Raw genomic sequence first — 16,574 nt, forward strand, 5'->3', positions numbered from 1 at the left:
ATTTTTTTAACAGGGATATGGTGCCCACACTGCTGTATACTACGTGGGCTCTGTTACATACCGCGTGGCTGCTATATACTACATAGGCAGTGTTATATACTATGTGGGCTGTGTGATATACTCCGTGGGCTGTGCTATATACTGCGTGGGCTGTGCTATATATTACGTGGCCACTGTTATATACTGCGTGGGCAGTGTTATATATTACGTGGCTGCTATATACTGCGTGGGCTGTGCTATATATTACGTGGCCAGTGTTATATACTACGTCACCTGTGTTATATACTGCGTGGCTGCTATATACTGCGTGGGCTGTATTATATAGTACGTGGCTGTGTTATATACTGCGTGGCCACTGTTATATATTGCGTGGCCTGTATTAACGCATCGGGTATTCTACAATATGTATGTATATAGCAGCCACATAGTATATAGCACAGGCCACGTAGTTTTTGTCTGCTATATACTACATGGCTCCTATATACTACGTGGCCTGTGCTATATACTATGTGGCTGCTATATACATACATAAATACATATTCTAGAATACCCGATGCGTTGGAATCGGGCCACCATCTAGGTTCTAAATAAAAGGTGTTTTATTGTCAACTGTCAAACCAAATATCAAAACCAATATCAAAATTAGCTTTTTTTCCCCCTCAGTTTCAAAAGACGGCATCTGTTGCTGGATTCCTGCTTTTGACAGTCAGCGACGGATCCTGCACCCATAGGCTTCCATTATAGCCAACGACGGGCAGCGCAGGATCTGTCGCTGAGCGATTTTCCGACGTACAGAAAAAACGTTCCTCTGTGGGTTGTCTCCGCCCGACGGACAGCAATTTTACGATGGATCCAGTGCACGACGGATGACACGTATGGCCATCCATCACAATCCGTCGCTAATACAAGTCTATGAGAAAAAAACGGATCCAGCAGAAACATTCGCTGGGTCCGCTTTTTCACAAAACCACGGATTGTGATGGAAAAAGAAAGACTGAAGTGTGAAAGAGGCTTAAAGGGCCACTGTCACCCCCCTGCAGCCGTTATAAACTAAAAGAGCCACCTTGTGCAGCAGTAATGCTGCATTCTAACAAGGTGGCTCTTTTAGTTTTGTGTTCAGGTATTATTAAAATAAAGCGTTTTGAAACTCTGCAGAAATACCTGTCTTTGTCCACGGAGGCGGGTCTGAAGCCTCCTCTGTGAAGTGCCCAACAGCCGTCACTCACATCTTCTGGGGCGATGGTCGCCGCCCCCTGTACGCTGTTTTCTTTTCAAATCCAACGCCGACGCTGTGTAAATATTTGTGGGGCAGGCGCAGTAAGCTCTGGCTGTCTGACGTCACAGCCAGGCTTGCAGACTGCGCCTGTGCTGGCAGTGCGGCCACCCACCTTGGGAATCCCTGCCCCGCAATGTGTTATGCATTATGCACAGTGCGGGGCTAGGATTCCTGGGAATGTGCACTGCATGTCTCAGACTCTCACCCACGTCCCCGCCTTCCAGCCTCTGGCTATTCAGCTGAGCTCATCCTGCCGCCTCCTCCTTCTGCTCATAGCAATCGCCGGGAAAGAAACAACCTACGAAACTTGCCTGCTAGCTGGCTGGAAGGCGGGGGACGTGGGTGAGAGTTGGATTTGAAAAGAAAACAGCGTGCAGGGGGCGGCGACCATCGCCCCAGAAGATGTGAGTGACGGCTGTTGGGCACTTCACAGAGGAGGCTTCAGACCCGCCTCCGTGGACAAAGACAGGTATTTCTCCTTCGCCTCATTGGGGGACACAGGACCATGGGTTATGCTGCTGTCACTAGGAGGCTGACACTAAGCTGAGACAAAAAAAGGTTAGCTCCTCCCTGCAGTATACACCCTCGTACTGGCTTCCAGATACCCAGTTTAAGCTTAGTGTCCGTAGGAGGCACACTGATTTTTATTTTCACGAATTTTTTCCTTTTAATCTATTCCGGACGAAGGGGGCGACGGGTCCTTTCTAGGTCCGATCTCCCCCGAACCAACAACAGGCGAGCACGGGAATTTTACCTCTCCGTATCCTCTCCTGCGACGTGGGAGCCACTGCCTGAGCTGACATTTTTTGGGCGACGGTTTCTCCCCTAATAGGGCCCCGATCTCCCCTTTTTTATACAGACGAGCACTGGGTTTTCCTCCAGTATCCTCCTCTGCAGCCAGGCCTTTTTTATGCCGGACATATGCCCTGTCCACCAGGTTCTACCCTCGGCTGTACAGTGGCCCTATCCCCGTGGCGTCCGTGCAGACCACACTGCATCACCAATGTTCTGTGTGACTCAGGTGGTGGACGGTTCCTCTCCACCCCTCTCTCTCAGGGGCTGGTGGATTGAGGCTTCCCATTCCCTGCACCGTCCCAGCCATCCTAAGGTTCCTCTCACCTCCATAGGGTAAGTGTTCCGTGGGGGATGGGGGGGTCACAGCGGTCGGAGGGCTCCTCCTCATCTGGCACATTGGCGGGCTGCAGCGCAGTATGGTGGGCCGAGACGTCGGCCTTTTGTGGCTGCGCGCCGGCCCGGGGCCGCAAATTTAGCCCCCGGCTTCGGCCTGGCCGCTGGTCGCTGCCGATAGGCTCCGCCCACTCCTGCGCGTCATCGGCGGCGCCGCCCCCCGGTCCCTGGCGCTTCTCGCAGCCGCCGAGATCTCTCCTCTGATCTCGGCGGCCATCTTGGTCCACACATACACGCCGCAGCTCCAGCTCTGCCGCATCACGGAGGCACAGCGCCCACGTGCAGCTCTAGCTCGGCAGCTCAGTTCTCTGGATTCACAGCTCGGCTCCCCTGGACAGCGGGACACAGGACCGGGGTAAGGAGACATCGTCAGCTTCTCCTCTGCAGCGCCGCCCTCTGCTTCCCAGGCCAGATTATAGCCCCTGTGGTTTTTGTGCATTAGAGTCATGTCGCAGACTAGATCTAAAAAGTCCTCTAAGGTGCATACGACCTTTTTTTCTGCGTGTACCAGCTGTCAGGCCCCTCTTCCTAGGCCTCAAAGTTCCCCTCTCTGTTCTGCCTGCGATGCCCCATGTGCCCAGGAGCCCTCCACCGCCACCGACTCTGGCGTACCTAGTCCCCCCCCCCCCCCCGTGGGTCGCTTCTCTCTCTCAATCCGTGGATTTTTTAGCCAACGCCATCAAATCCATTCAAAATCCTCCTGGGGAACGAGGCAACCCGTTACAGGCGTTAAGAGATCCCTCCATAGCACGGGAATCGTCGGTCAGCAGGGGCCGCTCTCTCCATAAAGAGGCTCGGTCATCCCGAAAGCGGATCCGCCCTACCTCTCCTGAACGCTCTCCTCACCGTTCAGAATCTGGCAGCTCCCCCTCTCGCTCACCCTCTTTGGGGGCTCACAGCGTTCCCGACTCTGAACATGAGTCCGAGGTATCATTGGACCCGGAGGCTCCGGAGTTCAGAGCTACGGTCGACTCCCTCATTGTAGCAGTCAATCACGCTCTTAAAGTGGAGGATGAAGCTAATTCCGCTCCGGAACACGCGGTCTCTTTTACCAGATCCAAACGTTCCCACAAATCCTTTGCCTCTCATCCAGCCTTTCTGGATATAGTCAGGCGTCACAGGGAGCATCCAGATAAGCGGTTTACGGGTAAGAAGAATCTGCTATCAAAGTACCCCTTCTCAGCGGATCTCGTGAAAGACTGGACGGATCCTCCCTTAGTAGATCCGCCGGTCTCGCGCCTAGCTTCTAAAACGCTTCTCTCAGTTCCGGAAGGCGCGTCAATTAAGAGCCCCACCGAACGCCAGATAGACTCGCTAGCTCGTTCGGTGTATGAAGCCTCTGGCTCTTCCCTGTCCCCCTCCTTCGCAGCGGCTTGGGTGTCCAAGGCTATGGTTTCCTGGGCGGATGCTCTAGCGAAATCCATTAACGAACAGGACCTCCCGTCTGATATGGCAGACCTAGCCAAGCAGTTAGCCATGGCTAGCGATTATGTGATGTTCGCATCCCTCGACGCGGCGAATTGCGCAGCTTCCGCGGCTTCCAACGCCATCGCTATCAGAAGGGCTCTTTGGCTCAGAGATTGGCGCGCAGATTCCTCCTCTAAGAAATCTCTGATCTCCCTCCCTTTTCAAAGCGGGCGTCTTTTCGGCGAAAAGCTTGACCAGCTTATTTCCGACGCCACAGGGGGAAAGAGCAAGTTCCTTCCCCAACAGAGGCCCAAGGCGGCCTTCCAACGCCAGCCTTACTTTCGCTTTCGGCCCTTTCGTACCAGCCCAGCCTGGTCCAATCCTACCGGTCTTCCAAGATCGGACCGAGCCGCTCGCACAGACAGAGACGCTCGTCCCTCCTTCAGGCCTATTCCTTCCTGGCGCGGGAAACCGAGACAACCCAGATCCCGAGGGTCCAGACCTCCCAGATTCCCGTCTCAATGACTCGGGAACGACGCCAGTCGATACCTTCAGAGTAGGCGGACGCCTGCTCCTTTTTCAGCAAGCCTGGCTCTCCGTCGTGCACGACTAATGGGTCAGGGATCTGGTATCGTCAGGCTACAAGATAGAGTTCTCCTCTCCTCCCCCAACTCGGTTTTTCCCCTCTCGTCTTCCCAGCTCGGCAGCTCAGTCTCGCGCCCTTCTTTGCGCCATTCACACCCTCGCCAGAGCGGGGTCATTGTCCCGGTCCCGGAACACGAGAGGTTCAAAGGTTTCTACTCAAACCTCTTCGTCGTGCCAAAGAAGGACGGAAAAGTGCGGCCCATTTTGGATCTGAAGCTCCTGAACAAGTGCGTAAGAGTCCGGCATTTCAGGATGGAATCGCTCAGATCGGTCATCTCTTCGATGAAAAGAGGGGAATTTCTGGCCTCGATAGACATCAAGGATGCCTATCTTCACATCCCGATTTTCCCGCCTCATCAAAGGTTCCTCCGCTTTGCCATTCGGGAGGACCACTTCCAGTTCACGGCCTTACCCTTCGGTCTCGCCACTGCGCCCAGGGTATTTACCAAGGTCATGGCGGCTGTCATGGCCATTCTTCATTCTCGAGGAGTCGTCGTGTTACCTTACTTAGACGATCTCCTCATAAAGGGCCCGTCTTTTCAAGCCTGCGAGTCAAGCGTCCACATTACCCTGGATTCTCTTTCGCGCCTAGGTTGGTTGATCAACTGGGACAAATCCGCTCCCGTTCCGGCCCGTCGGATCTCCTTTCTGGGAATGATCCTGGACACTTCAAGGGGACTGGTCTTGCTTCCTCGGTCCAAGGCCCTAGCACTTCAGAAGGGAGCCCGAACGGTCTGTCATCCCCGCCCGCGAACCATTCGGTTCGCCATGAAGATTCTGGGAAAGATGGTTGCCACAATCGAAGCAGTTTCTTTTGCTCAACTCCATCTCCGTCCCTTGCAACAGGCTTTGCTGGACAGCTGGGACAGGAGTATCTCGTCTCTCGACCGCCCTTGTCCCCTGTCCCCGCGGGTCAGACAATCTCTCGTATGGTGGACCCTGGGCCCATCTCTTCTCCAGGGGAAGTCCTTCCTCCCGATCCGCTGGTTAGTGGTAACTACCGACGCCAGTCTTCTTGGCTGGGGGGCGGTGTTCCTCCACCACTCTGCCCAGGGCCGCTGGACAGTTCGGGAATCCAAACTCCCCATCAACATCCTGGAGATTCGTGCTATCAGACTTGCTCTGAGTCGCTTTCACGCCCTGCTCGCGGGTCACCCAGTACGTGTCCAATCGGACAACGTCACGGCGGTGGCTTACATCAACCACCAGGGGGGTACCCGCAGCAGGGCGGCGATGCAGGAAGTCTCCCTCATCCTTCGTTGGGCCGAAACCAACCATTCCATCATCTCTGCGGTGCACATTCCGGGAGTCGAGAACTGGGCGGCGGACTTCTTGAGCCGCCAGGGCCTTGCCTCGGGGGAGTGGGAACTCCACCCAGAGGTTTTTCACCAGATCTGTCTTCGCTGGGGGACCCCGGACGTGGATCTGATGGCGTCCAGATTGAACGCCAAAGTCCACAACTTCATTGCTCGATCTCGGGATCCCCAGGCCATTGGAGTGGACGCGCTGATCTCTCCGTGGCATCAATTTCAGCTCCCATATGTGTTCCCTCCCCTTCCCTTACTGCCGAAGGTGATCCGAAAGATCAAGACGGAGGGAGTTCCAGTCATCCTGGTCGCCCCAGACTGGCCTCGTCGCGCTTGGTACGCGGAGCTCGTTCAGCTCGTAGCCGACGTTCCCTTGCGGTTGCCAGACCGCCCAGACCTGCTTCGCCAAGGACCGATCTACCATCAGAGCTCAGGGGCCCTACGTTTAACGGCGTGGCTGTTGAAACCTGGATTCTAACTCGTGCCGGTTTCTCTCAGCAGGTCATCCCCACCATGTTAAGTGCTCGCAAGGCGTCTTCCGCCTCCATTTACCACCGCGTATGGAAAACCTTCTTCTCATGGTGCAGGCTCCGGGGTCACCCTCCGCTCGTTTTCTCTATCCCTTGCATCTTGAATTTCCTTCAGTCGGGTCTGGACTCCGGTTTGGCCCTGAGTTCCCTCAAAGGTCAGATCTCAGCGTTATCCGTGCTTTTCCAGCGTAGGATCGCCACCAACCTTCAAGTCAGGACTTTCATCCAGGGAGTCTCCCATGTGGTTCGTCCCTACAGGATGCCGCTAGAGACCTGGGATCTCAACTTGGTCCTCGGGGTTCTTCAGGAACCTCCGTTCGAACCCCTTCAAGACGTTCCGCTCTCTGTCCTCTCTTGGAAGGTTCCCTTCCTGGCAGCGGTGACGTCCATCAGAAGGGTTTCAGAGCTCGCCGCTTTATCCTGCCGGGCTCCTTTCCTTGCCTTTCATCAGGACAAGGTAGTCCTACGTCCTTCTCCGGCATTTCTCCCGAAGGTGGTCTCATCTTTCCACCTCAATGAGGACATCATTCTTCCCTCCTTTTGCCCGCAGCCCAAACATAGGGTCGAGAAGGCCCTCCATACCCTGGACGTGGTAAGGGCCCTCAGGAGGTACATTTCCAGAACGGCTCATTTCAGAAAATCGGACGCCCTTTTCGTGCTCCCGGAAGGTCACAGAAAGGGTTTGGCTGTGTCTAAATCCACGATAGCCAGATGGATCCGATCTGCTATCCAGGAATCCTATCGGGTCAGGGGCAGTCCTATCCCGGCGGGGATTAGAGCTCACTCCACTCGGTCGATGGGTGCTTCCTGGGCCATCCGGCACCAGGCAACAGCGGAGCAGGTTTGCAAGGCCGCAACGTGGTCCAGCCTGCATACTTTCACAAAGCATTACAATGTTCACATTCACTCCTCTGCGGACGCGGCCCTTGGCAGGCGTATCCTGCAGGCGGCCGTTGCGCATTTGTAGTCAGATGGTACACGGAGTTATTTGGTTGTATTGTTTCCCTCCCAGGGACTGCTTTGGGACGTCCCATGGTCCTGTGTCCCCCAATGAGGCGAAGGAGAAATAGGGATTTTTGTGTGTACTCACCGTAAAATCCTTTTCTCCGAGCCACTCATTGGGGGACACAGCACCCACCCTGGTAGCCTTTCGGCTCGTGACCTTGTTTTTTGATCTTGACTGTTTGTTTGACATGTTATATTCTAATGTTACTTGTTATATTGTTAATATCCTACTGCTTTTGCACTAAACTGGGTATCTGGAAGCCAGTACGAGGGTGTATACTGCAGGGGAGGAGCTAACCTTTTTTTGTCTCAGCTTAGTGTCAGCCTCCTAGTGACAGCAGCATAACCCATGGTCCTGTGTCCCCCAATGAGTGGCTCGGAGAAAAGGATTTTACGGTGAGTACACACAAAAATCCCTATTTCTGCAGAGTTTCAAAACGCTTTATTTTAATAATACCTGAACACAAAACTAAAAGAGCCACCTTGTTAGAATGCAGCATTACTGCTGCACAAGGTGGCTCTTTTAGTTTATAACGGCTGCAGGGGGTGACAGTGGCCCTTTAAGTTCAAAAGAGGTAAATAATATTTATGTGGCAGATTTGTTGCAGAAACTTCTGGGACTGTTCAATTCATCTAAACAGGGTTTGCAGATATCCACGTGCTTGCTTCAGAAACAATCATTCAGAGGAATGGAAATGATATTTCAACGTGCACAAATTTCCCAAATGAATCTGCAATGTGATTAATGTATACATCCATAAAATCCAGCTTATATATATATATATTTTACTCTGTACAGCAGATTGATACCGATAAGAAAGAATCCAATGCGTTGGATGAACCTGTCTCTCACTGGAGGTCACGTCTGACACTGAACGTTATGATGGAAGATTTCATTTTTGATGGTTCCTCTCTACCTGCTGATGTCCATAGATATATGAAAATGTAAGTGTATAGTTTGATAATGGACAAATGGAATAGTTCCTGTTAATCAGTAAAGTATTGTCCCTTATGGACTAACATTATCCTAAAATATTTTAAGATTCATTTACACTGCATGATTATCATGAATGAACATTCCCAAGAATACTGTTCATGATAATCATGCAGTCTAAACAGACTGGCGATCATCTGAAGAGCAAAATAAATGTTCGTTGTGTGAAATGATCTTTTGGTTTGCACATAAAATCAATGTGCGCTGACTGATCTATTATAGACCATTCAGTGGGCATCTCTATAAGCGGGACACCCTCTATAAACGGACTATTAAATAACCACCGAACACTGCGCCAGCCGGCAGTGTATCACTGCACATCACACAATGTAAATGGCCCCTTCACTATGAGGTCTGTTTGTGTATCTATTATGAAAATATTCAGCATTATTGAAATAATATATCATTTTTACACTGTTTTTGTCCCAAATTGGGAAAATGTTGCCTAAGTAGCATTTTACTGTCCTGCATAGGCTTAAAGCAAACAACACTAGCTGAGATCAGTAACACATATCATGAATATATACAGTAGGGAAATAAGTATTTGATTTAGCAAGTTTTCCCACTTACAGGGAATGGAGAGGTCTGTAATTTTTATCATATGTGAACTTTAACTGTGAGAGACAGAATCTTTAAAAAAAATATTCAGAAAATCACAGTGTGATTTTTACATAATTGGCATGAAATAAGTATTTGATCACCTACCAACCAGCAAGAATTGTGGCTCTCACAGACCTGTTAGTGTTTCCTTTTTGAAGCCTTCCTACTCTGCACTCATTACCTGTATAAAAGACACCTGTCCACACAATCACACTCCAACCTTTCCACCATGGCCAAGACCAAAGAGCTGTCTAAGGACATCAGGGACAAAATTGTAGAGACCTGCACAAGGCTGGGATAGGCTACAGGACAATAGGCCAGCAGCTTGGTGAGAAGGCAATAATTAGAAAATGGAAGAAACACAAAATGACTTAATCTCCCTCGGTCCGGGGCTCCATGCAGTATCTCACCTTGTGGGCTAAGGAGGATTCTGAGAAAGGTCAAGAATCTTCCCAGAACTACATGGGAGGATTTGCTTAAAGGGGTTGTCCACTACTTTCAATTAACCCCCTAATGTTTCCCCCTGGGGCCCCTAATGAATTTCTCTGTTGCCCATGACGGCACCACGGAGAGAGGGGATCCGCCCACCAAGGACAGGAAACCTACGGATAAAAAGGCGGTACCACTCTCCTGCATCAGTTGGTTTCCTGTCCTTGATGGGAGACCTACGGACTTACCAGATCGACGTTGGAATTCCGGGGCCAACCAGTCCGACTCAGGCAGCTGGGGTCCCTCTGCCTCGGCTGGGGTGGTGACCAGAAGCGCCACCGCTGGGTGTTAGTGGGCCTACAGGGTGTGCGGGGGAGGTGACAAGGAGTTTGCGGTCACCTCCCCAGGTAAGATGCAGCAGCGGCAACATCCAGGGGGGTCCCTCTGTGGTTGCGGGAGGTGCAGCGCGACCCTCCCTAAGACAAGCGTCAGTCTGCACGCTGCACCGCCATCGGGCGTGCAGAACAGCGCTCTAGGGACTGCATGGGACCGGGGGCGCCGGTCAGCAGCGCCATATCTGCACTCCGGGCGCCATCTTGAAAGTTCGGCGCATGCCCGGGAACTGGGCTGGTCTCGCGAGGCGGCCGGAGCTTCTGCGCAGGCGCCGGCGGGGTTGCCGCTCGGGCGCATAGTACGGTCTGCGCAGGCGCCGGCGGAGTTGCCGCTCGGGCGCATAGTACGGTCTGCGCAGGCGCCGCAAAGGCTCGACTGCGCAGGCGCCGGCGTTCGGCGCTCCTCGCCGTCGGCCGGGCGCTACTGCGCAAGCGCAAAAAAAAAAAAATGGAAGAGCGGCGGGAAGGCTTAAATGGGAGAAACTACATCCTCCCAGTGGCTCTGCAATATTAGGCAGGAGCCTCAAGAGCTAATAGTCGCCGCAGCGCCAGCGCAGCACGCGTTATTAAGGCAGCAACCGCAGACCAGCAGCAGTATGAGCGACCCGGCATCACCCTTGCCAGAATCACCTCCACCTGTAGCATCGCCGCAGCAGCAGCAAAAAAGGCAACAGCAGAAAGGACACCAGGACACCAGCAAAGAACGCCATAGGTCCCAACACAGTAAGGAGTCCAGTACGGCGTCGGGGAAAAAGCCAGAGGCAGAGAATCCCCAATCGGTATTTATGGGTCCTGGAGGTGGTAAGTGGATCTTCGTGAAAGTCAGAGACAGTAAGATTATTATTTGTCTCTTTTAGGGGAGGAAAAGCGTAGGTAAAACCAAGCACAAAATTTGTGCCATCTGTAGAGAGGATCTTCCACCCACCTGGGAGAAGAGACTATGCAATACTTGCATACAGCAGACTGTATCTGAAAGCCTTCCTGGGTTTGCAACCGACCTAAAAAACCTGATTAAGGAGCAAGTGGAAGACACCTTTAGATCACTAAAAAGTGGAAAAAAACGGAGAAAGACCAGACACAGGTCCCCGTCTCCAGTCTCAAAATCTGACAGCGATAGTGAGAGTTCAGTGTCCTCCAACTCCTCCTCCTCATCTTCATCATCCACTTCTTCCTCGGGGGGGCATAACTGTTTCCCACTAGAGGACACCGATGGCCTCATAAAGGCAGTGAGAAGTACTATGGGGTTAGTAGACTCCCACCCTAAAAAATCGGTACAAGACATCATGTTTGGGGGCCTGGAACAAGAGAAGAGCTTTTCCGCTTAATGATGCAATTGCAGCTTTAATTAAAAAAGAATGGAGGAAACCCATGAAAAAGACCCTTCTAACTCCAAAAAGGAAATACCCCTTCGAGGAGAAGGGCCCCAAATTAGACAAATAGCTAAAGCTTCACAAAAATTCGCTCTCCCGTTTGAGGACATGGGGGTCCTAAAAGACCCTATGGACAAGAAGGCGGACGCCTTTCTCAAAGGCTCTTGGGAGGCAGTGGGAGGAGGCCTAAAACCGGCAGTAGCAGCGGCATGTACTTCACGCTCCCTAATGATTTGGTTGAACCAACTAGAGGGTCAATTAAAGGGAAAAACTTCCCGGGACTCAATGCTGAATACATTACCAGTAATGAGGGGGGCCGCGGCTTTCCTGGCTGATGCCTCGGCCGACTCCATCAGACTAGCCGCCAGGTCAGCAGTGTTTGCTAATGCGGCCAGGCGCGCCCCCTGGCTTAAGAACTGGCCAGGCGACCTGCAAACAAAAACAAAACTGTGTACCATCCCCTGCGAAGGAGAATTTTTGTTCGGTTCTACCTTAGACGACATCTTGGAAAAAGCAGGGGACAAGAAAAAGTCCTTTCCCTCTCTGGGTCTCCCCTCTTATAGGAAGCCCTTTCGGAACAAGAGGTTTTTCCGTAAGAACCCAGGGAGAGGCCAGGGGAAATGGGAAGATAAGAGGAACAAAAATAAGGGGTTTATCTTCAACAAAAACCCCAACGATAACAAGAAACCTTCACAATGAAGGTTCGCCCCAGGTGGGAGGGAGATTATCTCTCTTTCTCCCAGCCTGGGAAAAGATTACCTCCAGTCAATGGATACTAAACATCATAGAATCAGGACTGAGGTTAACATTCAAGAGATGCCCTCGTCCCTCTTTCACGATAACATCTACAAGATCTTCGGCAGAAGAGCAGTTGGCGCTAGAAAACGAGGTCGTCGGGTTAGTAAAAAAGGGAGTAGTCCTGGAGGTTCCCCCTCAAGAAAGAGGGCAAGGGTACTATTCCCCTCTATTCCTGAGGAAGAAACCAGATGGTTCCTTCAGGACCATTATCAATCTGAAAAATCTAAACGATCATCTAGAGGTTCAAGCATTCAAGATGGAAACGATAAAGCCATCTATCAAAATGCTGTTTCCTCAATGCTTCATGGTGGTCCTAGACCTGAAGGACGCATATTATCACGTCCCAATACACAAGGATCACCAAAGATTCCTCAGAATGGCGGTTCACATCAGGGGAGTCCTAAGTCACTTCCAGTTCTCAGCTCTACCATTTGGCCTAGCAATAGCCCCGAGGGTTTTTACAAAGCTGGTCGCGGAGGTAATGGCTCACCTCAGGGAAGAAAACACCATGATTGTACCATATCTGGACGATTTCCTGGTGATAGGTTCCTCCCCGCAACATTGCGAGAATCAACTAGCATTAGTGATTCATTCCCTAAAGGAATTGGGTTGGCTAATAAACCTAGAAAAATCCAGACTGATGCCTTCTCAGGTTCAGGAGTACCTAGGTCTCACTCTAGACTCCAAAAAAATGGAATGTCGGCTCCCGGAGAACAAAATACAAAAACTAAAAAGTTTAGTATTAAGAGTGCAATATCTCCCCTCCATAACACTCCGTCAGGGTATGTCCCTTTTAGGCTCTATGACCTCTTGCATCCCTGCGGTCCAGTGGGCCCAACTACATTCAAGAGATCTCCAATGGCAGCTATTGTCAGAGCAAATCCTTCTAGGAGGGCATTTAGACGGGCGGTTAACTCTCTCTCCTCGCACCAATCACTCTCTGACTTGGTGGACGTTGCAGGAAAATCTTTCCCAGGGAGTCCCATGGGTAATCCCGATCTCGAAGGTCCTAACTACGGACGCAAGCCCCTCAGGGTGGGGGGCTCATCTGGGCGATCTAGTAGCCCAGGGCATCTGGTCTCCATCTCTAGCAAACAAATCCTCCAATATGAAGGAACTTCTTGCGGTCAAATTCGCCCTTCAGGAATTCTTGGGGGTTCTTCACTCTCACCATGTAAGAGTGAGGTCGGACAACCGGGTGGTGGTATCTTACTTAAATCACCAAGGAGGCACCCGGTCCAAAGATCTGATGGAATTGACCAGGTCAATCCTACAATTAGCCGAGAGCAACCTCCTATCCCTAACAAGCCTACACATAAAGGGAGTAGACAATTACAAAGCAGACTTCCTCAGCCGGTCCAGCCTAAAACAGGGAGAATGGGAACTAAATCAGGAGATATTTACCCTAATCACAGAAAAATGAGGGGTTCCCAAAATAGATCTCTTTGCGAGCCATCTAAACAAAAAGGTAGCCTCCTTTTGCTCCCCATCTCCCCTGGGGAACCCAGTAGTAGTGGATGCATTCCTGATGTCTTGGGTTCACCAACTGGTTTATGCCTTCCCTCCTCTTATTCTGATTCCAGCAGTGCTGAGGAAGATTCGGGAGGACGGGGCGCTGGTCATCTTAATTGCCCCGTTCTGGCCGAAGAGACCTTGGTTCTCATGGATGAGGAAGATGTCAATATCCGACCCTTGGGTATTACCAGATCTCCAGGATCTATTGTCTCAGGGCCCAGTCTGTCATCCGCAGGTCAAGAACTTGCACTTGACAGCTTGGCTCTTGAAAGGAAACTATTAGAAAGCAGGGGGTTCTCCCCGGGGTTAATTTCAACTTTATTACAAAGTAGGAAGCCGGTTACTACAAAACAGTACGGCAAGATATGGAAAAAGTTTCTATCTTCATCAGGTGCAAAAATAGGGAAAGAAATTCCCCTTAATTCCATATTAGAGTTCCTACAAAACGGGTTGGAGATGGGTTTAGCCACTAGTACCCTAAAAGTTCACGTGGCAGCATTAGGAGCCCTATTTAATTTTGATTTGGCTTCAAACAGGTGGGTCTCTAGATTCATCAGAGCAGCAGGAAGATCGAGGCCTCTTCCGGTAAAAGTTGTTCCTCAATGGGACTTAAACTTGGTCCTTAAAGCCCTGACTAGTCCACCATTTGAACCTTTACACGAAACTTCATTAAAAAACCTATCTCTCAAAACCGCTCTGTTAGTCGCCCTCACTTCTGCCCGTAGGGTTAGCGACTTACAAGCTCTCTCAGCTAACCCTCCTTACACACAATTTCTAGAGGATAGGGTCATTTTAAAAATAGACCCAGCATATCTCCCGAAAGTGGCTTCAAAATTTCACAGGTCTCAAGAGATATCTCTCCCCTCCTTCTGTCCCAATCCTAAAAATAAGGAGAAACAAACATTACATACACTAGATGAAAGAAGATGTCTCTTACATTACCTAGAAGTCACTAGAGAGAGTAGGGAGGATCCCTCTCTGTTTGTGTGTTTCCAGGGTCCCCGGAAGGGGAAAAAAGCATCTAAAGCCACCATAGCAAGATGGATCACGGATGCCATCAGTCTTTCATACTCGGCAAGTGGAGTGTCCGTTCCCGGGGAGGTTAAGGCTCACTCGACAAGGGCAGTGGCAGCTTCCTGGGCGGAGAAGGCTGGAGCTTCTATTGACCAGATATGTAGAGCTGCTACCTGGTCCTCACCATCCACATTCTATAGGCACTATAGGTTGGACCTAATCTCCTCTTCAGACCTTACCTTTGGTGAAAGGGTTCTGGAGGCGGTGGTCCCTCCCTGAATGTACTGTCTATGCAAATCTCTCCGTGATGCCGTCATGGGCGACAGAGAAAAATATAGTTCTTACCGATAATGGTATTTCTCTGAGCCCATGACGGCACCCGTACATTCCCTCCCTTCACTTGTGGGTGCACACATTAAAATAGTGCCATAGTCTATTTATAGTCTATTCATAGTTTAAAGTCACGCGGTATCTTGTTATGCTGAACAGTTAAAATTAACAAATGTTTTAGTAGTCTCCCATCGTTCTCTATGTAAAACAACTGATGCAGGAGAGTGGTACCGCCTTTTTATCCGTAGGTTTCCTGTCCTTGGTGGGCGGATCCCCTCTCTCCGTGGTGCCGTCATGGGCTCAGAGAAATACCGTTATCGGTAAGAACTATATTTTTTGTGAATACTTTGTTGCCGATTCTGCCTGTGAGCGGCGCTATGCCGGAGGCTGAGTCTGGATCACGTGACCCCCAGGCTGCAGCCTCCACTAATTTCCGCCGACGTCACATCAATTTCCAGACTCTGGAAATTGACGTGACGTCATCAGCAGGCGTGACCCAGCCTCCACAGACAGCGGTCACTCATCAAGAGTGACTGGGCTGTGGGCGGTGCTGGGATCAGCCTGCGGGGCTGTGCTGGGATCTGCGGGCGGGGCAGTCTGCTGGCTATGCTGCCGATGCTGGGGTCTACGGGCTGGGCGGTCTGCTGGCTGTGCTGGGATGTGCCGCGCAGTGATGGGCAGTCCGGCTCTTTTTGGTGATCCTGCTCTCATGGCTCCTCTCACCAAAAAGAGCCGGCTCTTTCGGCTCACAAAATGGCTCTTTTGGATCCTAAATTGATCCCTATCGAATATCTGTTCGGGCGTCCGAAACCCTGCCCACCTACCGCAGAAACTCTGCCCACTTCCTAGGAGCCCATTAAATTGAAGAGTGGGCGGGGTTTTGCTCAGGTGGGCGGAGTTTTTTGGTGCAGTTTTTGCACAGTTTTGATTCAGGTTTTGGTGCAGTTTTGATGCGTTTTTTATGCAGTTTTGGTGTGGTTTTGATGCAGTTTTTGGTGTGGTTTTTGTGCAGTTTTGGTGCGGTTTTTGCGCGGTTTTGATTTAAGTTTTGGTGCAATTTTGATGCATTTTTTTATTTCGTTTTTGTTGCAGTTTTTGCGCCATTTTTATTTAGGTTTTGGTGCAGTTTTGATGCGTTTTTGATGCAGTTCTTGGTCCGGTTTCTGGTTCGTTTTTTGTGTGGTTTTGATGCAGTTTTTGGTGCGTGTTTTGGTGCAGTTTTTGGTGCGGGTTTTGATGCGTTTTTGATGCAGTTTTTGGTCCAGTTTTTGGTGCGTTTTTTGCGCAGTTTTGATGCAGTTTTTGGTGTGGGGTTTTGGTGCGGTTTTCGCACGATTTTCATTTAGGTCTTGGTGCTGTTTTGATGCAGTTTTGGTGCAGTTTTTGGTGCGTTTTTTGCGCAGTTTTGGTGCAGTTTTTTTCGCGGTTTCGATGCATTTTTTTATTCGTTTTTGGTGCGGTTTTTATGCGTTATTTAATGCGTTTTTGTATGCGTTTTTGAAAGCTAAATAAAGTATTATTGAACAAAAAAGATTTGTGATGTCATTATTGTCCAACCTCCTCTTTTACATTTGTCCAACCCACATTCCATTACACACACAGATGATAGATGAGATAGATAGATCTACATATAGATAGATGTATAGATGCATACATCTATCTATTCATATATCTATCTATAGATATATCTGGATAGATATATCTATGGATAGATATATCTATTGATAGATGTATGGATAGTGTAGAGTGCGTGTCCTCTGTCTGGATTACATCT

The 16,574-nt window shown here is 50.4% G+C and overlaps 1 protein-coding gene across 2 annotated transcripts in view; it reads left to right on the forward strand.

Annotated features, from left to right (window-relative positions):
- Positions 1 to 16,574, forward strand: part of CLPTM1L (CLPTM1 like) — a 96,696-nt gene that overhangs the window by 19,300 nt on the left and 60,822 nt on the right. Inside the window, exon 5 of one of the 2 annotated variants that reach the window (XM_069730360.1) lies at positions 8,161 to 8,303. In XM_069730360.1, the coding sequence (XP_069586461.1) occupies positions 8,161 to 8,303 (143 nt within the window). Of the gene's footprint in view, positions 1 to 8,157; positions 8,304 to 16,574 lie in introns of both variants that reach the window. The other variant, XM_069730361.1, reaches the window with a different exon arrangement.

The sequence above is a fragment of the Ranitomeya imitator genome, chromosome 6 (assembly GCF_032444005.1).
Source record: "Ranitomeya imitator isolate aRanImi1 chromosome 6, aRanImi1.pri, whole genome shotgun sequence".
Lineage (NCBI taxonomy): Eukaryota > Metazoa > Chordata > Amphibia > Anura > Dendrobatidae > Ranitomeya > Ranitomeya imitator.